This window comes from Haliotis rufescens, unplaced genomic scaffold, assembly GCF_023055435.1.
Source record: "Haliotis rufescens isolate VD_foot unplaced genomic scaffold, xgHalRufe1.0.p SCAF_2, whole genome shotgun sequence".
Lineage (NCBI taxonomy): Eukaryota > Metazoa > Mollusca > Gastropoda > Lepetellida > Haliotidae > Haliotis > Haliotis rufescens.
The window spans coordinates 5,261,288-5,288,715 of NW_025963890.1; the positions used below are offsets into that span (position 1 = coordinate 5,261,288).

Sequence of the window (27,428 nt, forward strand, 5' to 3'; positions counted from 1 at the left end):
ACGGGTATGGTGCTGACAAACCTAGAAACTTAATCGGGGTGAACCGGGATTCCAACCCACAATCATAGGTTTCTGGCGTGCCCAAGGGACGCAACTCTGCACAGCGAATCGCGGCGCCTTAGACGACTGGGCCACTCGTGCCCCCTAATGTCGAAAAAGATAATCAAACACAATTCACCTTCCGCCCTTTGTTATCAACTGTCATTCCTAAAAACCTCTTTTCCTATCAGACCGAAACAGCATATATGATGCAGCATACTTGATATTTGTAAAAATAGGGATTCCAGTTAGAAGTAGTCCCCAGCAACCTATACTTGTCGTACACGGTGACTTCATGGACCGGGTGGTCAGTGTGGATAGCCCCTCAACGGGGACCGTTGCTCATAATATCAATCATTGGTTTGTCTGGACCAAACACGATTATTTACATGCTGACGTCATATAGCTGGCGTTAAACATCTAACTAAATATTGCAGGCCCTGTCAAAACCTTTGTACAATACTGGATGCTTCTTCTGAGAATGGGGGGCACGGGTGGCCCAGTCGTCTAAGGCGCCGCGATTCGCTGTGCAGAGTTGCGTCCCTTGGGCACGCCAGAAACCTATGATTGTGGGTTCGAATCCCGGTTCGCCCCGATTATGTTTCTAGGTTTGTCAGCACCAAACCCGTGCTCGTGGGTTTCACCGAAGTGGTAAACGTCTGTGACCTGCATCACTTCGGGCTTTCCTCCCACATTAAGCTGACACGCCGCGATATAACTGGAATACTGTTAAAAGCGGCGTTAAACAAAACTCACTCACTCACTCTTCTGAGAATGAATGATCGTCAATGAAAATGAGCTCCATCTTTGCTTCCTCACAAATGCTCCACTCCCGTATTTCCTCTTAAAACCTACTCATTATGATCCGACTGATATATTTTTTTCAAATACTTTCATTGCACGGGTTCAGGGATAAAAAATTCCTGCATGTACCTAGGTTGTGTGTGTTCATAATTCAAGATGATTCTGGTAATAAAAATTTATGTTTACGAAGTTTCTCATTTGAACAACTCAACATTCTTCCACTTTTGACCCCCAAAAATGTATACATGATAAAAACATTTTTTTCACACATTTATTGAGTTTTAAGAATTCAAATTTTGTTAAACTTTCAACACGTGTTTTATCAATTATGTTTAACTGACGTAAGTTGTATATATGATATACGAGTATTTGAATATATAGCCGGATGTCAGTTGTTGTTTTTAAATCTGAATGCAACTTACCAGCTGTATTATATATTGTAACTGACGTGTGACACTTCCATTTCTGTCTGTATGTCAATAATTCAGGGCGAACAGTAAAAGGCACTATGTGGACTTCACAAGCTAACATCACAAAGGAGTATTATAGGAAAGGCAGTGCCGCCCTGAAAATGTGATGTTTTCAAGAAAATGACCCCGGTACACCGCGTGACCACTACAGGTGTCACCAGTGGGGTTTTAGGAGACGAAAAAGGTAGCAATGGGGGCCAAGTAGTTAAAGCGTTCGCTTGTCACGCCAGACCCGAGTTCGATTCCCCAAAACGTATGTCTTCGATTTTTGGTGTCAGCCACCGTGGTTTTGCTGGAGTATTGTTCACTAACTTCTCGGGAGAATAAAAACGAATATGACAAAATGTGTCACTGAACAGATTTTATTTACATATGTACATGACTATAAAATAAAACGTGTAAATAACTAAAATCACTGGGTAAATATTATTGCTCCGTCCGCGTTGATGTACATCTCAATTAGCAGTTATCTCCCTTTGTACCTTCAAACAAAACGAATTGAATGAATTATGAAATATGTTCTCATATTTCACAGAATATTTAAAAACATTTAAATTTAAGTACGACATTTTACAAACCTAAATATATCTGATACATGCATAGCATGTACTTTCACAAATTTTGTTAATATAGAACAGAATTTGGTTACAGTTTATATCCTCGATATGGGCTGGTACATCAGACATGAGGCCCTCAACGAGATTATTCAATACTCAAGTTTAGTGTTATCTCTATAACATATCACAGTAGTGGATCGCTTGACATAAATTGTACACATGCAAATCATTATCATTTTTAATTGAGATTGAGTTCAGTTGTTTAAGAGAAATTTGTCATTTCTAAAACCAAACAAAATCGCCACCAGTTTCTCACTTTGGACAAAATAAATGTTATAAATTATCCCTTTTGTTAACTGTTTTGGCCTCAGTGAATTTATGAAGCGGGTATTTTAGCATTATCTTTTGTAGCTATGTGCTTTTACTCAAGGCACAAACGTTATTTTACTAACACGAAATCTTGTATTTTTAAGAATGTTGAAGCCTTGAACGGCAACACGGACTTGCCGACATATTTCGATTCTATAATTAACTATGATGAAAACAAAACACTTCTATTGGTTTTAGTAATTATTATTATTATTATTATTATTATTATTATTATTATACCTGACATCTCATTCCAAATATATTCAACGGGGAATTATTCATAAATAACCAGGGTTATGGCCACTTGATTCATCATATACACACTATCGACTGTAGGAATAGCAATACATTAACAGGGGACACAGATATACATCAGATGTGATGATGAAAGCCATGGCGCCTATGATGACACGGCCGAGAAATGTCCCAAGCACCCTGCCCCACTTGAGACAAGCACCTGCTCTCTCCCTGCACGGAAGGAAACCAACTCGGGAGCTCGGGGCCTGTTTCCCGACACAGTGAGTCAGGGATGACAACAACTTCAAGAGATTCTCACGATAGGGACGAGTATCGAAGTCATTGATCTTAATGCGTGTTTGGAATATGGAACACTAAAGGATATTATCAATACGTTGTTTATGTCAGGGATACATGGTGGAAAAACAGATATTACTGATCTGAATTGCTGTGTTTAAAACGTTAGTACATATTTTACACACAAAAAATTATAATGCACACTTCTTACTTTTACATTTTTATATGGATCTCATCCCGGTTGGCCCCGATTATGTTTCTAGGTTTGTCAGCACCATACTCGTTCTCGTGGGTTTGAACAAAGTTGTGAGCGTCTGAGGCCTGCATCACTTCGGGTGTTAAACCAAAATTCAATCATGTATTTTCACTAAGGGGCGGACTATTTCATGATTTGGGGGTGTCGGTATAATTTTTTTTAAATCACCTGATCCCGAAAAAATACTTGTCCTCAGGTTATCCAAGAGTTAAAAAACCAACTACAGGATATTCTGCATGATCCGAAAAATAATGTGTCGTGGGTCCCCAACAATGTCTGAATCCTCCTTTCAGAGAAAAAAAATAGCTGCCAAAGATATGCATTACACGGCAAATAAGAATTACCGGGGAGAAAACGACAAAACCAGCCTGTATCAGCCTATATCATGCTCAGCCTGAACAAGATGCTGGAACGAGAAAGTGAAGCTCTCCTACAGCATGGTGCGTATCACTACGTATGATATTGGACATTATGCAACTGAAAGTGAGTTGCGTTATCTACATCAGCTTCATATACATTTGATCTGGGCAAGGATTGATTGTTAATTTCAAAGGTGACTAGATGGACTACCTAACGTTCAGCTTGGGCGTTTCTTATACGATTGACTTGATACGCCTTTCCGTGTAAATGGTATGTTTGTTTGTTTGTTTGTTTAATGCCGCACTCAGAAATGTTCCAGCTATATGACGGCGGTCTGTAAATAATCGGGTCTGTACCAGACAGTCCAGTGATGGACATCATGAGCATCGATCCCCGCAATTGGGATACGATGACATGCATCAACCATGTCAGCGAGCCGACCACCCGATCCCGTTCGTCGCCTCTTACGACAAAGATGTGAAGACCAGTTCAAACCCGGGGCTTCACGGGGTGTAAACACTGTGACAGTAGAACAAGACCTCATCACAATAAAGACAATTAAACTGGTTACAACAATGAAACTGTACATATGAAAGTACGTCCGATGTTGAGAAGGTTCAGAGCAGATAGATTAGGAGAGGACCATACGACACCTCTCTCATATATTGATCACTTGTTTGGACGTTCGTGATTCCAGTCACTAATTTCAAGCATCACTAGGGTCATTCAAACACAACAGTCATTGATATACTTAAATATTGTCCAACATTTGTAGAACCTCAACACTGAATACATATTGACCTTCTTTTATGTCAAGGGCGAAGTGTCGTCTGCTCCTCTATCTCCTCTCACACTGGCTGAAAATGAGTGGGGAGAGGGGGAGGTTCCGGAATACCGTTGTTGCGCATTTTGGATGTCAGTGTCCTGGCTAATGTTTGTGCCGTCTGCTCTAAGATCATGTCGGTCAGTCAACTCGTGGCCGAAATCCTGTTGACTTTGAAACTCTAGGACTTGGTTTAAAAGATTAATGTAACGAATCGACAAACGGAGAATCTCGTTCTTGCTCAACTTCTTATCAGGCGGATGGGTCGGTACGAGCTTCCGTAATTCGGCAAAGGCCCCATTAACATTCTGCTGCCTCCATCGCTCCCGACTGTTGGTAAACATCCGTCGAGCTATCTTCCTGAACGGAGACGGCGGCCGATCTTGATCGCTGTATCGCCTTCTCTGTTGCTGTTTCTGTCGCAGGTCCAGAGGTCCGTCCTGACCCAGTGCAGCCGGACTCGAGTTGAGAAGGACGTGTCTTGGCGGTAACAGTGATCTTGGCATGCTCTGCAGACAGATGAAGCCGCCATCTTGAACCGACCTGTCCGTGTCTGGACTCGCGGGCGAGAAGACGTTGTCATCGACGTCTTCGTGGTCGTGATGAATCATATCATCGTCGTGGTCGTGGTGAAGCATATCGTCGTCGTCATTTTCGTCTGAAGTGGCGTAAGACATCCGATGGTCGTTCTCCTCGCTTCGGGTAGTGTCGGTGTTATCCGAGTCCCCCGTTCCGTCATCGTAGCGGTCTCTGTAGACGATGAGCGCTTCGGTGTCAGTCGGAACCAGGTCGTACTTCATCGTGAGCTTGTGATCTGGAACAAATATAAAACTATTTAGAATGGGTGATATTCAGAATGCCACGTGGTCTCTTGAAATAGTGGGATTGGGCTTAGCTATTGGGCACTGCTGGCAAATCTGGTTCCCTTCCCTCAAATGACAGTTTCTTGGTCTTCTTGTTTAACTATGTATACCGGTATAGTATGCAACGAAGACCATCATTTCACAATGTCCTAGTTTCAAACATGGTATTAATTCCAATATCTGGACCTAGGAAGGGCCCTGTAAAAATCCGGTAAAGAATTGGTCTTCAGCAACCCATGCTTCTCCCAGGAGGCGGCAAACGGGATCGGGTGGTCAGACTCGCTGACTTAGATAATGCATGTCATCGTATCCCAATTGCGTAGATCGATGAGCATAATGTTAATCACTGGATTGTCTGGCTCAGATTTGACTATTTACAGACCGCCGTCATATAGTTAGAATATTGCTGAGTGCGGGGTTAAACAAACAAATAAACAAATCTAGGAGGAACATGGGTAGAAGACAGTGAAGCTTGGTCTTTAGGTAACTATCACAGCACACGTTATCACGTTAGTGAATGGGTTGGGTGTATTCAAGTTCCATTACGGCATGGAAGCGTGACGTGGAAGGTACGCCCAAGGTGACGTAGTAGACGTTTGGTGAAATAACTAGCACGGGTATGAGGATGACAGTCCAAGGATCAGAATCGAAGCGAATAATGGCTTAGAACTCTCAACCATCGGCTCCCGACTTCAAAGGGACACTACTCTGTACCGTGAGTTGTGGCGCCACGGGCCACCTGTTACACTCCTTTAAATCAAGAGAGCGGAAGGGCTGTGGTTCGATTCCCGGCCGCGTCATACCAAAAGACGTTATATAATGCCGCTATATATTTAATTGCAATAATTTTGAACGCGACGCTAAACCCCATTTCACCTCATTCACTTACAAATAGCACTGTGTCATGGTCGAAACGTTTATGATTATGATGTGATTTTAGCCATGGATAAAACATTAAGTACAAGAGATTAAAAGTTAGAATTTTTAAAGCACGAAGTAATGTGAGAAAAACCTATGTACTAAATTAACATAAGGTGGTCTTGAAAAGCTGTTATTGAGTCTCTTGACACCGGGGTTAATCAACCGGAATCCACAACTCTCCCTGTAAACAATCGACTTCACCTAAACCGTCCTGCGAAAGTTCTAAAGGCTTCAAAATACTCTCGCAAGTAGGACTATAGTTCCTGTTGTCCCGATACGCTTCATCTAAATTGCGCATTTATTGGCTTTCCAAGAAATAACAGATTCTGGTAAATATGAAACTGGTTTGCTTATTGAGGAGAAACGCAGATACTTGAACTAACAAAATAATTCGAACACACCTGGAAGAGATTGTATGTGTATACATTAACAAAAGCCGCGGGGCATCATAGAACGTCCACGGTCAATGGTATTAACCAGCATTAGCCGTGGATTGTAATCCTTTTTACTCGAGATATATCGGTTAACGAATAGTTCATCCCCGTGAGTGAGTGAGTGAGTGAGTGAGTGTGTGAGTGAGTGAGTGAGTGAGTGAGTGAGTGAGTGAATGTTGCTTTAAATCCAGGAAGTTTACTATCTTCTGTTAGGAAAGGTTTTGGTCTCTCTCTAATTCCATTGAAAATATCTTAAGTTAGCGATATTATATCCCAAAACTGAACAGTACTGGCACTTAGTCAGCACTAAAAGAATACTTATACATTGTTATAGGTTTCAAAATACAATTTCATATAAAACTTTTCAAAACTAAACATAATACACAACTGCTGGTGGGACAATTATACATCTTATACATCTTATCATAAAATCAATACATTTGCTTTTTTCGGCAGAATTTAAAACATTTCAATGTATTCTTGTGATCACCAACATTCATTTTCACAAATTGTACCCTTGAAGAGACTCAAACGGTGACAATAGGAAATATGTATTTTCGAACTTTTTACCAACCAGCTTCAGAAGGTCGAAATAAAACGAAAAACAACTTACATAGCTCACTATTCTCATATTTTCTCGGTTGGTAGTTTAACTGGAGAAGTGCTAATGTTGCTTTAAATCCAGGAAGTTTACTATCTTCTGTTAGGAAAGGTTTTGGTCTCTCTCTAAGAGGCAGACACTATTCAATACAAATACACTAGTATATAAAAGAAATAGACCCGTGAAGATCCGGGGTAGTATAGGTCTTCAGCAACCCAGCTTGTCATAAAATGTGACTCCTTGTCGCGAGAGACTAACGGGATCGGGTGGTCAGGATCGCTGACTTGTTTGATGCATGTCATCGTACCCCAATTGCATGGATCGATGCTCATAATGTCAATCACTAGATTGTCTGATTCCGACTCGATTATTTACAGACCGCCGTCATATGCCTGGAATATTGCTGAGTGCGGCGTTAAACAACAAACAAAACAAATATATCACATCACTGCCAATGGTTACGACAGTTGCCTGAATGCACATTGAGAGAGTGACACAATGATAAAATTACTCTAGTTAACGGTAATGGTACATATTGTCAACATGGTGTATATCAAGTGATGGGTTCTTATCTAGTATCAATTGTTTTCTTATATCCCCCTCTCCGAAGTGATGAGAAGGGGGCACATGATAAACTTATATAAACATACCAATTTGGGGAGTCGACCAAAAGACTTCACCGGGATGAGCCAGCGTTTCTACCTTCGAGCTACCCAGGAAATGACGAAAGAAAATCCAAAATGAGTTTTTCAGTTTTGAAATTATGTTTGAAAAAGGTACTGACCCCCAGTTACAAACGATTATTCGTTTCACGTTTATATTCATCCCATAACCAACACATCTACATATTGATCAACATACGCTTCTAAGGACAGCGTCATTCATCACCATAGTTAGATATCTATACACCAAAATATAAAGCAAACACAACACCTTATTTATTGTCATATACCCTGAACTAGACTAACTTTTAGTCTATGAAATCTTATATTGCACAATACCCTTCTCGACCAATAATAACAATAAAACAAAACTTTTCCCGATGCTGATTTCATGTTGAATAGAGCTAGCTAGAGCTGGCTAGACTTGCTTTTGTATACATATCTAGATTGTATTTTCTTTCTTCAGAAAATAAATATATTCTAGTCATGGTGCATGGCTAACCCTGAACTACCATGCAACTTTGGGAAACACTTACATTTGTCAATGGCCTCTTTACAATAAATGTCTAACGTACCAAAGATATCTGATAAACAATTGTTGGGAAAAAAAAGGAGCACTGCGTGTGCTTCTCGATGGACCTATATACTTGTTTACAATGTGACTCCACGAGGCCAAGGTAGGAATTGGTACTCAAACAGTTAAAAACATGTTATTAAATAATCGATTTCGGTTCACGTACTAAACATTTTTTTTATAAACAAATGGTCTTTTATGTGAAATATATAGTATGCCGAGTTTAAATTGCCAAGGTGTAAGAAAACATATCTTTCATGTAATTGCCATGTACATACACTGTCGGACAAAAGACATTTTCACTCGAAAATTGGATCGGGCCAAAATTACAAACGTTATAAAAACGGTCCCGGGTGAAAATAATTGCCGAAACAGTGCAAACTTAAGGTCAAAAGCACAATTATAATCAGTTGATTGTATCATGTTTTTGATTTTCAATTGAAAATATCTTAAGTTAGCGATATTATATCCCAAAACTGAACAGTACTGGCACTTAGTCAGTACTAAAAGAATACTTATACATTGTTATAGGTTTCAAAATACAATTTCATATAAAACTTTTCAAAACTAAACATAATACACAACTGCTGGTGGGACAATTAGACATCTTATCTTTTAAAATCAATACATTTGCTTTTTTCGGCACAATTTAAAACATTTCAATGTATTCTTGTGATCACCAACATTCATTTTCACAAATTGTACCCTTGAAGAGACTCAAACGGTGACAATAGGAAATATGTATTTTCGAACTTTTTACCAACCAGCTTCAGAAGGTCGAAATAAAACGAAAAACAACTTACATAGCTCACTATTCTCATATTTTCTCGGTTGGTAGTTTAACTGGAGAAGTGCTAATGTTGCTTAAAATCCAGGATGATTACTATCTTCTGTTAAGGAAGGTTTTGGTCTCTCTCTATGAGGCAGAGACTATACAATACAAATACAAAATACAATTTGATATAAAACTTTTCAAAACTAAACATAATACACAACTGCTGGTGGGACAATTAGACATCTTATCTTTTAAAATCAATACATTTGCTTTTTTACGGCACACATTTAGAACATTTCAAACATGCTAGAGGTCATGTGTTTGCAAATTCATTTCTTATCCCAATCTTCATCAAACCAATTAGTTTCCACAATATTACCCAGCCACAGATTACTTGGTGCAACTTGTTGCAGACATGAGTAATGGTTAGAAGGACATAATCAAATTAAACAACAGTTCTTCGAGTCTCCAATTACATTAAAAACAAACTCGGTATACTATATTTTGCCCCTCAGTTTGTGTAATATCCAAGTACTTAAAATGAGAACATAATAACATTACCTCTTAGTTTTGCCTCCATTAACGCCGGGCTCTAACCGCGAGTAACAATCGTGTCGGTGTTATGTTATATTTAATTTCGACATCACTCTTTAATCACGTTGTTTGGGATACGCATCCTGGTGTCAAAACACAATAGATACCAAATATGATAAATTAAACTTTCATAAAAAATAAATAGAAACGCGGAAGTGTAACTGAAGACAGCAGAGACGCGGCGGAAGTGTACATCTACACATTATGAATGATCGTCCCTCCTATATGCATTCAGTACTATAGGAAACGTGTACTTCGTATAGAAAACAACAGCGGTGTATACATTTTAAAAATGGTTATATTAGGCGTATTATTTTTGGTTTGCAGTGCTTATAACAACTTCTTAAATACCATACGTTAAGAATATGCTTAAAAGAAAAATATATCTGCATGTAATTATTTTGAAGAAATTCTAAAGTTTGTTTTGTAAAAAGAAAAGTATTGACAAATGTTGTTAATATTTTACAATAATTATCATCAAACGATTAGACTCACCCAAATTACCAAGATGTACACAAAACATCACACTGATATGCTTCAGAACACAGATGGCGCTACATATATGTATGAATCCGTTGTTCTCGAAGTCCATGGAACCCAGTGACCCGTGCCTACGTTGTATCATATTTATAAGAGCATGGTATAAACGCGCATAATATAATCCCCACGTCGACGCTTTGATGTGTATCGCTAACCCTTTCATCCAATCAGATAAAACAACCAACGTCTGAAGAATTAGTACAATTTCTTTTAAGTGTTGAGGTCCGAATATGGACAAGATTTAATGCCTCTTTAAGCTTCCATAACCCCTGGTAAACCGGAAATGCTAAAGCTTAATCCTAGGACACAGATTACCATATCGGAAGTGGACAAGACGCTTGGCATCGGTCTTTAAAATGATTTCCGCTAATAAATTCATAGTAATTGTTTAGTTCTTGGACGGAAATATTTTCAACTTCTAAATGGTCTCTGAAAAGTGGACCCAGCGAATCGCCCTGACAGTCAGGCGCGTGCGAGGTTTTAGAACAATAGCAACCTCTCGCGTGCCATGATCGTAATAACGCGAGAAATGATGTGAGTTGAAACTTTGGGTCAAGACCGTGTGTGTTTCGCTTGGTGAAAGGCAGTTAAAGACGAGTGAGCGAGTAAACTCTTTTGTGTTCAAATCCGGGGTTAATTCGTTTAGACTCAAGGATAGGTCCCCGCACAAGTGTTTATCAGCGTATTGTTTGCTCAGGGGCTCGGGGATCACGATACGTATAATCTAAAACACATTAAAGTACGGGAGACATGATTGGTAATTTATAATTCTTATTGATATTTGTTCTGTTCTTGTGCAAATATTTTGCGTGAAATGTGAAGAAAGTGAAATGCAATCTCGGAACCTGGACATTTCGGCCTACTGGAAGTCTTTGTTGCTGAGAATTAACGTTTCCAAATTTAAAACAAATTTCTTAAAACTCCAAGGTTTAAATTTGTTTTATACAATGTTTATTACGCGATGTACCATTCGACAAAGCATGTATCACCGCCTTTATGTGCAGGTTAATGCGATGGGACGATTGAGATTGACCGAGTGAGCAGGGCGAGTGACATGGGGCGACTAAGATGGGCCGAGTGATCAGGGTGAGTGACATGGGGCGACTTAGATGGGTCGAGTGATCAGGGTGAGTGACATGGGGCGACTAAGATGGGCCGAGTGATCAGGGCAACTGGCATGGGGCGACTTAGATGGACCGAGTGATCAGGGCAACTGACACGGGCGACTAAGATGGGCCGAGTGATCAGGGCAACTGACACGGGGCGACTTAGATGGACCGAGTGATCAGGGCAACTGACATGGGGCGACTTAGATGGGCTGAGTGAGCAGGGCGAGTGACATGGGGCGACTTAGATTGGCCGAGTGATCAGGGCAACTGACACGGGGCGACTTAGATGGGCCGAGTGATCAGGGCGAGTGACATGGGGCGACTTAGATGGGCCGAGTGATCAGGGCAACTGACATGGGGCGACTAAGATGGACCGAGTGATCAGGGCGAGTGACATGGGGCGACTTAGATGGACCCAGTGATCAGAGAAATTGACATGGGGCGACTTAGATGGGTCGAGTGATCAGGGCGAGTGACATGGGGCGACTTAGATGGGCTGAGTGATCAGGGCAATTGACATGGGGCGACTTAGATGGACCGAGTGATCAGGGCAACTGACACGGGGCGACTAAGATGGGCCGAGTGATCAGGGCAACTGACACGGGGCGACTTAGATAAACCGAGTGATCAGGGCGAGTGACATGGGGCGACTTAGATGGGCTGAGTGAGCAGGGCGAGTGACATGGGGCGACTTAGATGGGCCGAGTGATCAGGGCAACTGACACGGGGCGACTTAGATGGGCCGAGTGATCAGGGCGAGTGACATGGGGCGACTTTTTGGGCCGAGTGATCAGGGCAACTGACATGGGGCGACTAAGATGGACCGAGTGATCAGGGCGAGTGACATGGGGCGACTAAGATGGACCCAGTGATCAGAGCAATTGACATGGGGCGACTTAGATGGGTCGAGTGATCAGGGCGAGTGACATGGGGCGACTTAGATGGGCTGAGTGATCAGGGCAATTGACATGGGGCGACTTAGATGGACCCAGTGATCAGAGAAATTGACATGGGGCGACTTAGATGGGTCGAGTGATCAGGGCGAGTGACATGGGGCGACTTAGATGGGCTGAGTGATCAGGGAAATTGACATGGGGCGACTTAGATGGACCGAGTGATCAGGGCAACTGACACGGGGCGACTAAGATGGGCCGAGTGATCAGGGCAACTGACACGGGGCGACTTAGATAAACCGAGTGATCAGGGCGAGTGACATGGGGCGACTTAGATGGGCTGAGTGAGCAGGGCGAGTGACATGGGGCGACTTAGATGGGCCGAGTGATCAGGGCAACTGACACGGGGCGACTTAGATGGGCCGAGTGATCAGGGCGAGTGACATGGGGCGACTTATTTGGGCCGAGTGATCAGGGCAACTGACATGGGGCGACTAAGATGGACCGAGTGATCAGGGCGAGTGACATGGGGCGACTAAGATGGGCCCAGTGATCAGAGCAATTGACATGGGGCGACTTAGATGGGTCGAGTGATCAGGGCGAGTGACATGGGGCGACTTAGATGGGCTGAGTGATCAGGGCAATTGACATGGGGCGACTTAGATGGGCCGAGTGATCAGGGCGAGTGACATGGGGCGACTTAGATGGGCTGAGTGAGCAGGGCGAGTGACATGGGGCGACTAAGATGGGCCGAGTGATCAGGGCAACTGACATGGGGCGACTTAGATGGACCGAGTGATCAGGGCAACTGACATGGGGCGACTTAGATGGGCCGAGTGATCAGGGCGAGTGACATGGGGCGACTTAGATGGGCCGAGTGAGCAGGGCGAGTGACATGGGGCGACTTAGATGGGCCCAGTGATCAGGGCGAGTGAGCAGGGCGAGTGACATGGGGCGACTTAGATGGGCTGAGTGGGCAGGGCGAGTGACATGGGGCGACTTAGATGGGCCGAGTGATCAGGGTGAGTGATCAGGGTGATTGACATGGGGCGACTTAGATGGGCTGAGTGAGCAGGGCGAGTGACATGGGGCGACTTAGATGGGCTAGTGAGCAGGGCGAGTGACATGGGGCGACTTAGATTGGCCGAGTGATCAGGGCGAGTGAGCAGGGCGAGTGACATGGGACGACTTAGATGGGCCGAGTGATCAGGGCGAGTGACGTAGATGGGCCTAGCGATAGGGGTGTTTGAGATAGGACAAGCGGTTGAACATGGCTACCCCACTCAGACAGTATACTGTCTCCGAGCCGACCAGTCCTTGTTCTATCCCCATAATGCCGAGCGCCAGGCAGGATAACAAAAATTACCATCGTTTGCTTTGACGCAGCAGGGGATCCAATCCTGGACTATCCCCTCTCCGGGCACACGCTCTTTCCACTACACGACGGAGGCGGCCATATTACAATTAAGACTGATTTAGTCGTTCATACACACACTGAATCAAAAGTATCTGTAAAATAAATCAGCAAAATGTTAGTAAGCCGTTTCTCCGGTTTCTAACAATGACGAGTGTCCCTAGACTCCTCCCTATGACACATTAAAGGACAATAATAACAAAAAGCACTTGCTATAAACAGGACACACACCCTCTATATGGGTCAGTACAAACATCATTGTGATATGTTCATGTTTTGAACAGTGTTCACTAGGGTGTACACTCCGTGCCGGATACAATACACCACTGTTCGTAATATGCCGGATCTGGCACTTCCAAACAGTTAGAGTCGAAAATTTGTTAAGAATGGGAAATAAATTCACGGGATTGGATACTATCGCACGACAATCTCATGCAAAGAATTATTTACGTCAGTGTATTCAATTTCAGGGAGAAGTACTCTTACCGAGAATATACTCTAACTGAGAATATACTCTAAGCGAGAATATACTCGAACCATGAATATACTCTAAGCGAGAATATACTCTAACCATGAATATACTCTAAGCGAGAATATACTCTAACCATGAATATACTCTAAGCGAGAACATACTCTAACCAAGAATATACTCTAAGCGAGAATATACTCTAACCATGAATATACTCTAAGCGAGAATATCATCTAACCATGAATATACTCTAAGCGAGAATATACTCTAACCATGAATATACCCTAAGCGAGAATATACTCTAACCATGAATATACTCTAAGCGAGAATATACTCTAACCATGAATATACTCTAAGCGAGAATATACTCTAACCAAGAATATACTCTAAGCGAGAATATACTCTAACCATGAATATACTCTAACCATGAATATACTCAAAGCGAGAATATACTCTAACCATGAATATACTCTAACCATGAATATACTCTAACCATGAATATACTCTAAGCGAGAATATACTATAACCATGAATCATCGCTGGCGTAGGGATGCATGAGTTGAAATTTAACGCCAAAACGGCTGTCTCCGTCATATATATGTATATGGAAAGGGTTTCAGATTTTTGCTTAACATGATATTTGGGTATTTGTCGTGGAATAAAATTGCACCAATTATTCTCTGACGTGGTATTATCCTAAAGTGACGTCATTGCATTAAAAAGGCAACATTTTGTTCTGATGGCAAAACGATTGGTAGTGACGTCATGTCATAATGCACTCAACAATACAGCAGCATGACATCGTATAGCTCAAACTAACCAATCATCTTTGAGTATCGCTAAAATTGAACATGCGCAGATATTGGAAAGTTGTTCCACTCGATGACCCTTATGCTCAATAATGTTACTTATCTTTCTACAGGACCAACCCGTCGCCTAAGGCGCCGCAATTCGTTGTGCAGAGTTGCGTCCCTTGGGCACTCCGGAAACCTATGATCGTGGGTTCGAATCCCGATTCGCCTCGACTATGTTTCAAGGTTTGTCAGCACCATACCTGTGCTCGTGGGTTTCACCAAAGCGGTTAACGTCTGAGAGACCAGCATCACTTCGTGCTTTCCTCCCGCATCAAGCTGACACGCCGTTATATAACTGGAATACTGTTCAAAGCAGCGTTAAACTCACTCACTCACTCACTCACTCACTCACTCACTCACTCGGACCAACCGAAACTTGAAATGTTATCGTGACAAAGCTAAAATAATGCTGAAACCGACATAGCATCTAGTTCACTCACAACCGAAATATGCTCATAACTTACATCCTAGATGTCGCTTTCCGGTTTCCTCATGCAGGTTATGTGTCAACGCCAAATACCTTTCCTTGTTCTTATCATTGGCGTTTCCAGGGCAACATAGGAGCATGGCGGACCACTTCAGAGCAGTATCTAAATTTCTTTCGTTTTTGTTTCATTGTTTGTTGTTGAACGCCGCGCTGTGCAATATTCCAGCTATATGACGGCGGCCTGTATATAATCGAATCTGGACCAGACAATTCAAAGAGTGACATCATGAGCATCGATCCACGCAAATGGGATACGATGACATGCATCAACTACGTCAGAGACCCTGACCACTCGATCCATTTAGTTTCCTCTTACGACAGTCATCGTTTAATTGTCTTTCCAGGAATCTCCATCGGATTAACATCCAAAACAAAACTACTACTACTAGTAGTAGTAGTAGTAGTAGTAGTAGTAGTAGTAGTAGTAGTAGTAGTAGTCCTAAACTAGCTTCCACGTGATATGTCGCTTGGGTGATATCAAAAGACACGAGAGTAAAATTATCTTTATCATCTTAACTTAATCTTTCAACATTTACAGTTAATAAAAAAAGCAGTGTCTCGAGTGTAAAAAACTACAGCTATTCAGCTTCAGAGGCAGAGAGTGTAGTGCTGTCATTTTTATTATGATGTCATCGTAACGATGACGTCGCAATGGTCCCCAAAGCATTGATATCAAATATATCAGCACTTATCGATGAAAGTTTTAGTCTCCTCGGCAAGAATCGGAATTTACTCAGGTGAGATTTTCTATATTTCAGAAAAGAACATACTTCCCAATTAACAATGAATAACTGAGTTGGGCTTAACGCTGGTTTGAACAGTAATGCCGTTGTATCCAAAACAGCAAGTAAACTCATTAAGCATCAACATTGCAAAGCGTATCCTAGAAGTTCTTCGCAGTACACGTAACATCGGCTGTCTGGCAGAACTTGGACTCTATCCCCTTAACATTTCAATATTCATATCAATGTACAACTGTTACCTTCGGCTTTTAGAAGGGAAGAATGACAGATTACTCACTTCCGCCTTCTATGAAGATAAAACATTGAACTCATGGACCTCCTTAATGAATACTCTATTCAACTATCTTTTCCCTGATCTGGCTCACAAAAACATCTCTCCTGGAAAGTTGAAGGAAACTGTACATGAAAAGTTCACGTCCATATACCTCAGTGAAACTGACCAAGTCCCATCCACTAAACCACATAAGCTCAGACACCTCGGGAAAATAGGAGACAAATCCGGAATTAAACCATATCTGAAAGTAACCACCGCATTAGAACACCGAAAAGCAGTTACAAGGCTAAGACTCGGTGCTCACGACCTTCAAATTGAGAGAGGAAGATACTTTAACACTCCAACAGAAGATTCTGGTGTCCCCCGCCGTGATATTGCTGGAATATTGCTAAAAGCGACGTAAAACCATACTCACTCACTCCAACAGAAAAAAGAATATGTGCCTTCTACGATATTAATGAAATAGAGAGATGCGGAACAATTCCTGCTGCAATATCTCCTATTTCATTTACAAAATATAGCAATATTTGTATTCCATTGTGTATGTCAGTTTTTATAACTTTTCATTTTAACTAGTCATGTTCATGTTTTGTACTCTGCCCCCTGTGGGTGTAAATGTACAATAAATGTTCTTCTTCTATCGCCATTCTATTATGGCTGGGTAATCGAGGTTGATTTACTATGGAAGCAAGGCTGAAGTGGTTCAGATGTTTACCACTTTGGTGAAAGCCGCGAGCACGAGTAAGGTACTGACAAACCAAGACTTATAATCAAGGTGAATATGGGATTCAAACCCACAATCATCGGATTCTGACGCGACTAAGGGACGCAATTCTATCGCAGCGCCTCAGATGACTGGATTACCGGTCCCCACACGTTGGGTTCTACGGAACATGGCACAATAATCCATTTCATCATCAATGCCTGTTTTCCTTTTAAAAACGGAAGAATCGACACATTTATTCTACATCCTGACTGAAGTTCAAATAATCTTCTAAATATCGAAGTGCAATGATATAACAAAATGGAAGGTATCTCGAGGGCTGCTTGCTCCTTAACTTGCGCAACATGACGTCATGAGTGATGGCGTCATAAATCAAAGGGGTTCGGAAGTTCAGCCTTCTTTTGTTGAGTGATGTAAGTCACTGTGCGTAAGTATCTTAAAGGAGTGGTGGGGGGGGGGGGGGGGGAGGGGGGGGAGAGAGAGCGGAGTTCCGCCTGTTACATGTATATCTTCGTCTTGCTTCATCATATGTTTACAAGCTTTTCTTAACAAGAATAAGCACACGATATGAAAGTAACATATATTAGGGATAGGATATAACAATATAATAATTGATTTGGGATTACCCACAATTATAACATCGACACAGCAGTTTTACACCCTTCGGTAACTGAATGGCGTACTTGATAATCTTTTTCATATGTATCACTTAAACTTTCTGTAATCTTCAATGCCCCTGACTGTTGGTTGGTGTAAGGTATACTACAGCATATGCTGTATGATATAATGTAGCATACCCTGTATGATGTTCTGTAATATATTCTGTATGAGGGTACTGTAGTATATACATATTTTATTTACAGCTGCCAAAGTTACTTATATGTACCATTATTCGCACAGTACATTACACTTTTGAATCCATCTATCAAACAAGTATATGTTATATTTTCAGGTATACAGCGACTATGCAACCACGTTTCCAACAAGCGGTAATACTCATGTAATATTTATAAATAAAATAATTTTAAACGTACATGTTATTCCTGAGTACCAGTCACATGTTTCTAAAAAAAAAAGGTTTTTTTCTTCATAATTCCGTTTGTTCTCGATTAAATACGCGTGAAGCTGTGCTATCCGTTACGGAGATGGCAACAGTTGGGGTGTGCTTGGGACTGTTAGCTTCGCGATAGGAGATCCTTGTTACCGTCCGGGACTGGGAGGGGGGCTTGTTGTGGGAGGGGGGGGAATTGTTTACATTACTCTAAGATTTACCTCATGCGATGAGAGATTCGAGAACTGCACTCTTGGAGAAAAAAAATACTGGGATGTGAAAATTAATTTGCGATCTTTACGAATGAAAGTTAGTCGTAAGGAAAGCTGGTTGAATCCGGCATGAGATTTCACATATGGCAGGCACATACGTGGGAATTTACTCGCGTTATTTCACTCAGGTCAAAAACTACAAACACACACTTGCTAAATTAAGATGTCCTATGCCCCAGTGCGCTTAAATCAAACTATTTTATTGTGAGACGTAACGTTTGTAGCTGTCAAAGTTATTAATGCATTTTTTTTAAAATGATGTTGGATACTTAAGAATGTTTGGAATGGTAATGTTCATGACGGTTTGTGTGGAATGATATTATGATATATTCGGAATGTACACTATATGAAATTGATTATGATATATTGTAATATATCAAGTTATCAAAAGAAAATATGCAGACAATGCGGTTACATTTTTTAAAATTTGAAGTAGGAACTATTTTTTTTTCTAAAATAAATTCGAGACATTTTGTCAATAGCCAAGTTTCTTTGAAATTAAAAAGGGCTCTAACCGAGGAACAAAATATGCAGATCTCGCGAGAACGGGCGAGATAGATTATCTTAATTAAGGGTTGAATTTAAATTTTCATTTTATCACTGCGTAATCATATATGACTGCCTGGATAGAATCTTGCAGCTGAGTCATGTCTCGTCTCTTCACAAATAATTGATATTTCGCTTCAAATCTACACAACAATGTCGCCAGTATATTAAATCTAGAAGAAAAAGTAATATTCAGCAATTTCCAACGTTCTAACGTCTCTCCGCCGGCTTGTGTGGTTGAGTGCGTCTCAGAAATGTAAATATCGGTTTGTTTTGTAGGGTCATTTCGTTCAAATGGGAGTTTCAGGCGCTAAGGAAATGAAATTATTATTTTGATTAATTTTATCCATGGAATCTGACATGTATCCTTGAGTAAATAAACACATTTCTGTTTTACAAGTAACAGAGCTAAGAGAAACTCGATACAGTTGGAGATAACTAGCTTACAGGGGTATAAGATATGCATGTCTCGTGGTCTGAAATCAACACCACTTGCACTAAAAAAAACATTCCATTGGACATATACGAGAGAAAGTATCGTAGAAATGGATAAATGGTAACCCTTTAAACTCATTGAGGGAAATTGACATTAAGCATATTTTCTATATTAAAGAAACATTTATGGTACTATTTGCCTTTTATGTAGCAAGTTGATTGAAAGTGTTCGCCTTTTAAAGAAAGAATGTCTGACAAAACTTTCAACACTGAAATTTAGCTTTTTAGTATGCTTCTGTCATCATACAAACGTATATCCTGACAAATTATAATTAATTACATTCATATACGATAAATATACCAATTCGAACTTATAATTGTCATCGTATTAGGTTAATCACCTTGGCAAAAATTGTTTTAAAGGGTAGAGAATTCACACTTCATGTTATAAAATGTGTCATTGATATTGTTTTGGTGTTTGATGGTCGTATATCCCATGCAATAAATAACGGAGTGAGTGAGTGAGTGTATATTTGACACTACATCAGATACGCTGAAACATTTTATCAAATACATGACCACTTTCCAATGTTATCCGCTTTCTTGCGTATCTCCTATAATATAAACAGTCTACTTTTTAAACATTAAATAAGAAATCTTCAAGATGTGGGTTTTTTTCTCTTCCCATTTTCTGTATCTAATGATAAATGTGCATGGACGGCTAAAGTGGTTTCCGTGAGTTTTTAGAATTTCACAAGTGCGTTACAATGTTGAATTTTCCGTCTGAGACGAAATAAAAAGCATATTTGTTTAGGTTTATTAGTCTATAAAATAAATACTTGAAGACGGATGGCGCTAATTCGAAAGTGTTGTGCTTCATGGAGAACACAACGATAGATACAGTTTATCAACAGAGTAGTGTTCTGGATTTTAAATGATAAATTAATAATACATAAACCAATGTGGGTCATGAAAAAGAACGGTTCCAAAACGCCTAGCACATCAAACGGATAACATATCGGAATGAACGAAATAGAATATTCAAATACTCTCGCAGGATGGAATTAATAAAAATTCAAAACTGTTTCTTAATATGAAAGGTTTTAAAGGGGGAAAAAAGAAACCGCTTACCTAAAACAATATATAATAAATAGTGTAATTCTTGGATAAAAATAATTATCTTACTTCTTAATTTTATTATATGATATGGGGAGAAGTACAGAATAGGTAAATGAAGCTGATAAGAATAGTAAATGTTGTTGCCATTTTTGCATGAACATAATCATTCTATTCCACTTTAAAATTGGTCTTAGTCAACCTTTAAGAGCCTCTACGTAAACTCGTACACAAGACTCGCAAAGGGCGGTGCCATGAATTCGTGAATGACCATATCTTGATAAGAGATAAGGCGCTCGCGCTCTAATCAGTCAGTCAATTGTAAATTACACAGATATCAAACTGTTGATGGACAACCCACCAGCCAGCCCGGATTCGAAAACCACCAAAAAATGGATGAAAAAAAATTCGTTCATTTACAGGCAAACTGCCCGTACGTGATTTTGCACACATCTCCTCGTGAAATCGACACCAAATCTTGTATATATCACCTCAATCTCCGAGCTGTATATCACTGTGAAAAAATCTCTTGTTGTTAGAACGCAATTCTAAACTGTTCACTGACACGCTGGACTTGTTAATTGCTGTCAATTAGCAGAACCCGACAACTTTCTCGTGAAATGAATTGTTTTCCGATAACATCGTTGACATCTTTACTGACCGTTTGCTATCGCTCTTGCATAAATTTATCCTTGCGCAGATTTGCTTCCTTTTGATGGGGTGATCAAGAGAAGATAAGAGCGTTTACGAAAGGAAACTCGAACCCAAGAAAACCAAAGCTCGGCTGTGAAAAGACAAGGCGCGTTCTCCCATACGCACAGGTGCTCGTTGTCCGGCTGATGCAAAGCGTGACACTTCGTCACCTCGTGTTTTGACATCAATTTCAGCACGCGCTTTCTAAAAACTCGATACATATCAATCGGGAGGATAAAACGAGCGGAAAAACAGAAATATTGTCTGAATTTCTCATTTTCCTATTTCCCCGTAAACTAGACAACCAACCGCAAGCCTGAAGGTCTTATTCTAAGATGTTTATCAGACTGTTTCTTGTACCCGAAGTTGTGTGCAGAAAGAAAATATTTTGCCCCATTCCACGTGAAAAAAGTCTGTTTGTTTACTTGATAATTCAGAAAAAAGTCCCTAACTATCAAGTCTCTTGCAACAACAACTTAAAAGACCATTTCTGGTCGTAAATTGAGCGAAATCGTCTCATCTTTGTCTCGAAATCGGGGGATTCTAGCAGCTTGACATGTGATATACTTGCTTTTAAGAATTCCTTACTGATTTCGATCAAAATCTTTTTGTTTGGACACCCCTTGTTTAGAACTAGTGTCAGCGTAATGTCGCAACTGTAAAAGGATCTCTTTAAAACGGCAAAAATTGGATCTGATATTATCGTTAGGAACAGACATCTTGATATAGTGTGCACTAAATGAATTACATATTGCACATAGCTTCCATTTTTCAAATATTTTAGTGTTGGGAATTTGCAGGTTGTTTTAAAAACAGTCCTTTAAAAAAATATCTGAATTAAATTTTTGAAGTAGGTCAAGTAGACACTAAAACGACACCCTTAGGCTTCGTTATGATTCACGCCTTTCAAAATAAATTCAACCACGATATATCATTTAAATAAGGGCTCTTAAGAAATTTTGCAGTAGTCTTTTAACTACCATCCCGAAACGATCGAGATTTTTAAAATAACTTTTGTAAATAATATCAAAGAGAAAAAATAATTAAATCAACGACGTTTACTTGCACTGATGAGTGAGAACAGTTGACAGTTTGTGAACTTTTTTTCCGTTCCTATTCATTTAAATTTCAATTTAGATTAATACACAAAGTGAAAACTTATCTCTTGAAAATCAGACAGTGGATAAGAAGGACCAACGTGTTTTCATGTAATATTTAACTAATGTGTTAAAAACATTACACGGCCTAGGGTAATAAGATGCGTGTCGCCTTATCTTCAGTCAAGCATTAAATGACTGCAGATTTCGACAAGGGGGGTAACAATGCCGTCTTTCAGGGTGGCTATCCGCTAAAAAGTTTCATTGTAAATCAAGATCGGGAGCAAAGCAAAAAACTACTCTTCAGACCAGTCTTCTTGTCGCCAGTTGTGTTTGATTGAAAACAAGTCGTGTGAAAAAATAGTTCAACTTTATCATAAGATCTAGATACATAAACTAAAGCCTATTTTTCTGGGACTAGTCTGCAGTAATTTTTACCATGGGCGATTACCGTTTTAAGAGAAGTTTCAGTGTTATCATACATTTTTATGAAATTGTTCAAGGGCGTTTAAATTCTAAAAAAATGTTTTATTCGTTTTAAACAAGCTGTGCCAAAATAAATCATACATTGGGGTATAGAGCCGACGCTTGCAACACAAGAACCAGTTAGGGTTGTTTTACAGATCTAGATTACAAACCACGGCAGAAATCACGATTTGATGACGAATGAAATAAGGCTCGCCCTAATATTTATACTTTGATAAAATTGACATTTATTGTGTACTAAATGACTTCATGGACTAAACGTTATCCATCATCACCTTCGTTTGATAAAATAGTGTCGTCACATTATTAATGTTGATTCAGATATTAAAAAAACATTGCTTTTCTTGCACAAGCCAGATTAAATCATAGGAATATATTTCGTCTTTATGAAAGTGGGTTATACACATTTTAACCCTAAAAGAACTTGATATCAGCTTTCATGACGCCAGGAAAATATATCCTTGGATGCTTTTCAGTGCCCTTATTATGATAACTGTTTGTAAAAATAACACGAACAATAACTTGTACCTCGTGGGAGTATATGCCGGGTACGTGTATGTATGTATTATGCGAAAATTGATATCTTGCAAACGTAACGTTATTGTGGTTAAGATATGACTCTTATTTAACCTACCTGCACAAATGACATACCGTGTAACTCTGAAAGATAATGAATGATATATGACAAAGGGGGGCTAGGTCTGACCGGAAAATGTCCTGTACAAAAGTCAACCATTTACTCTGCCACTGATACGTATATTTATCAATGATGTATCATTTTAATTACCGAATCACATAATATGCTCGTTTGTGGTATTTTATAGCTTTGGATCACGGATTTTGCGAAAATAACAAAGAGTATAGTATCTCTGTGAAAGTGTGCAATGCGAATTTCCCATTCACACAAATGTCAGTCAGTACGTATATGAAATCAACACTTTTGAAACAACCCTGCTATTGATAGGAAGAAACGATATTAATATTACAGAAATAAATCTTCAATCAAAGAGTCCTGGCAACTTAATTTCTACAGCAACAGATCAAGAGTGTGAAATACATCTGCCGTCGTCATCAATGTAGGCGTCCGCGCACAGTCTGTAGTTTGTCAGTGATGAAATCAGATGCTATGTCCATGGAATGAACACTGCGATTGTTGGTCAACGCTCGCCCCCGCATTCAGGGCGGGAGGGAGAATAATGCCCCACTCAAAACATTTCTATAAACACTACAACTTGTGTTTAGGAAATATCCTGTCGTTATGACTTAGTAAAACAATTTTGGTTTGTTAAATGCAGTGAAAACGTGAGTCCTTTGTTTCATGATACGTATTGAAAATTAATGTTTAACACATGGGCTACTCCGACAGGTATGCCACTGTGTGGTTGTAATACATATATATATTCAAAGACAAGGTTATAATGATAGTAATATTTAAATAGTATACATTCAGAGTATGGGGATCCACAATCCCACTATTCCTGCTCCGTGACTGCGAAATATCTGCATATAATTCCATAAAAAAAGTCTAAATGATGAAAATGGGCATGTCCATCTAACTAGAGCAAAATCAGCATTAGAAAAAAAATTAAAAGAGAGACAGTTATTTTGTAATAAAGATTTCAAAGACCACATGTTAATCTAAAATCCGACGAGCCTTTTCAATAAAATCTTACTGCATTTCTGGTAATAAAATTTACATTTACCACTTTAAGTTTTATGCACAGTGGGTCTTATTTTATAAAAATAGTAAAATGAACATTGGTATAAAAAATATAATATTGTTTATTAATAATAATAGATTAAATATGTTTCTGCATTAACCTACATAATTGGGCACACAAGGACAAAAACATACAAGCAGATTTAATTCTAAAAGCATGCAACAGAAATAGAGTAGGCTGTCTGGCTGATGCTTGCAATGGACACGTCTGAGATTGAAACCAACACGAAATGCTGATAAGATAAATATACGCAGACGGAGACTCTGGTCTTGTTAATATATCATATAAATATTTCTATATAAACACAGCCTGTTATGACGCCTGGTTGTATATCTTTTATCTTATCATTAGAATCATTGTTGTATTTACATTCCTATAATATAATTTATAACTTTAGCTTATGTTTACTTTACCTTAGAATGTAACAGAATACATGTTTAAGCACCGACTACATGTTTTGGAGATAATGTTCATTTTATACATACATTATATTATACAATATGATAAAAGTGATGGATTGTCATAACCTGACTCAAATATATGAAATGTCATGTAAATAATCTGTAAAATATCTAAACAAAACTTCATAAAGATATGTAAGTTTAAATATTAATCGTGAATCAAATTCGTTGATCGGGGTCAACACAGGTGCCTGATAAACAAAAAGAAATATTTCAAACTGTATCACTCAAAACCTCCCTCGCACGGCGGTAATGAAAAATCATTTAACGTTTACGCTATAAACACTCGCAAAAGGAAATATACAAAGGATGTGACGAAATTCAAACCACAAAGCTATAGCTGGAAAACAAAACGATCTCAAATGACAGGCACATTTAATAAAATGGAAAACATTAAAGTGCTACACTCTGGCGGGATATCGCCTGTTTGACGCCGAGTAGAAGGGAAATATATTGTTACATACCTTTAATATACAGCTGTTCTATATAGGGAGTGGTCGCAGGCAGTCGCCGTCACACTCGGTATGCTGTCAGGCTCGCTACTACCGTGCTCTCAAATTGCACCCCAATAACCGGTAGCGAATTTCGACCAGCTGAGGAAATGCGAGGTGGAATTTAAGCCTTCATGAGGCACGTGACTTGTACTTGCCTTGTCAATTCCACAATGGTCGCGAGCGTATCACAGGCATCACACACCGTGACGTAGTCGATTGCAGATACATTAATATGCATCACGATTTCGCGGCAAATCTTCTAGCGCGTGTTTTGGCGATCTTCTTGGAGGTTTGCTGGGTTTGTTTGAATGACGTTTTCAACAGTCTAGCGAGGAAGGGTTTTATCTGATAAAACGAAAATGGAGCTGGAAGACAAACAACGATTGTTTCACGATCTTTACCGTTCATATCGGCTGTAATTATTTTTTCACCAACGCCTCTTTGTATTCCGTCTCACGACGGAGAGGACGTTTTTAGTTTAAACATTGTTTTTATTTCTGATATACGACAAGATTTGACATGCCCCGTTTGTCTTTAGATCTTCCAGAACATGTACTCTAAAAATATCCGGGCAAGTCGGATACCAGGCATCAAACACGCTATCACACATTTGACTTCAAACTTCTTATATGGATTTGCTTTGTGAAAGGTGTTGGAACTAGCTTCATTTGTCACTACTGGTTTGATCATCTCAGGAATAGAGGACAAATGGATAGTACTCTTCGGGGGAAACAACTTGATGAACCAAATAATCATTACTCTTTAGAATTCAAAACAAGTAATGCATTGATTGCGTGAACATATTAGATATTGATTTATGTAACTTACAGGTAAGCGATGTGAATGGTTTGTTTGTTGTTTAATGCCGCTCTCAGCAATATTACAGGTATATGACGGCGGTCTGTAAATAATCCAGTCTGGGCCAGACAATCCAGCGATCGACTTCCTGAGCATCGATCTACGCAATTGGGATACGATGACATGCATCAACCAAGTCAGCGAGCCTGACCACCCGATCCCGACAAGCATGGGTTGTTGAAGATCAGTTCTAACCCAGATCTTCACAGGTTCAAATGAAAGGGCGGGAAGTGCATATGGCAGCAAAGAAATTAGGCATTGTGACTAGAAAAATGGAAAGTGCATATAGCAGCAAAGGCATTAAGTATTGTGATTAGAAAAAAGGAAAGTGCATATGGCAGCAAAGAAATAACGCATTGTGACTAGAAAAAAAGGAAAGTGCATATAGCATCAAAGAAATAACGCATTGTGACTAGAAAAAAAGGAAAGTGCATATAGCAGCAAAGAAATACAGCATTGTGATTAGAAAAAAGGAAAGTGCTTATAGCAGCTAAGAAATTCAGTATTGTGAATAGGAGAAAGAAAAGTGAATATAGCAGCAAGGAAATTAAGCATTGTGAAAAAAGGAAAGTGCATATAGCAGCAAAGAAATAAGGCATTGTGACTAGAAAAAAAGGAAAGTGCATATAGCAGCAAAGAAATACAGCATTGTGAATAGGAGAAAGAAAAGTGAATATAGCAGCAAAGAAATTAAGTATTGTGAATAGGAGAAAGAAAAGTGAATATAGCAGCAAAGAAATTAAGCATTGTGACTAGAAAAAAAGGAAAGTGCATATGGCAGAAAAGAAATTAAGCATTGTGAATAGGAGAAAGAAAAGTGAATATAGCAGCAAAGAAATAAAGCATTGTGACTAGAAAAAAAGGAAAGTGTATATAGCAGCAAAGAAATAAAGCATTGTGAATAGGAGAAAGAAAAGTGAATATAGCAGCAAAGAAATTAAGCATTGTTACTAGAAAAAAAGTAAAGTGCATATGGCAGCAAAGACATTAAGCGTCAAATTGGAAATGTCCTCCAAATGTCTGATATAAAAAAATTATAAAAATCTTCACTGAGG

General features: G+C 39.6%; 1 protein-coding gene across 4 annotated transcripts; it reads right to left on the minus strand.

Annotated features, from left to right (window-relative positions):
- Positions 1-1,659: 1,659 nt before the first annotated feature.
- LOC124112786 (rRNA biogenesis protein rrp36-like) lies at positions 1,660-25,798 on the minus strand. 4 transcript variants are annotated; one of them, XM_046472928.2, is made up of 2 exons: positions 25,486-25,798; positions 1,660-5,026 (listed from the first exon to the last, which is right to left on the minus strand). In XM_046472928.2, exon 2 carries the CDS (start codon positions 5,010-5,012, stop codon positions 4,197-4,199), a length of 816 nt encoding a protein of 271 aa, XP_046328884.2. In that variant the 5' UTR covers positions 5,013-5,026; positions 25,486-25,798; the 3' UTR covers positions 1,660-4,196. The 4 variants fall into 4 exon arrangements, with proteins under 4 accessions (XP_046328884.2, XP_046328881.2, XP_046328883.2 ...); XM_046472925.2 differs by lacking the exon at positions 25,486-25,798 and adding an exon at positions 10,132-10,243; XM_046472927.2 differs by lacking the exon at positions 25,486-25,798 and adding an exon at positions 9,604-9,751.
- Positions 25,799-27,428: the final 1,630 nt, after the last annotated feature.

What these genes read in the sequence shown, in the direction of transcription:
- LOC124112786 (XM_046472925.2), bottom strand. Translation starts at nt 10,228, where the DNA reads ATGGACTTCGAGAACAACGGATTCATACATATATGTAGCGCCATCTGT. An exon ending in TGTACATCTTGGTAATTTGG is followed by an intron (nt 5,027 to 10,131) that starts GTGAGTCTAATC and finishes TATTTGTTCCAG; the next exon opens with ATCACAAGCTCACGATGAAG.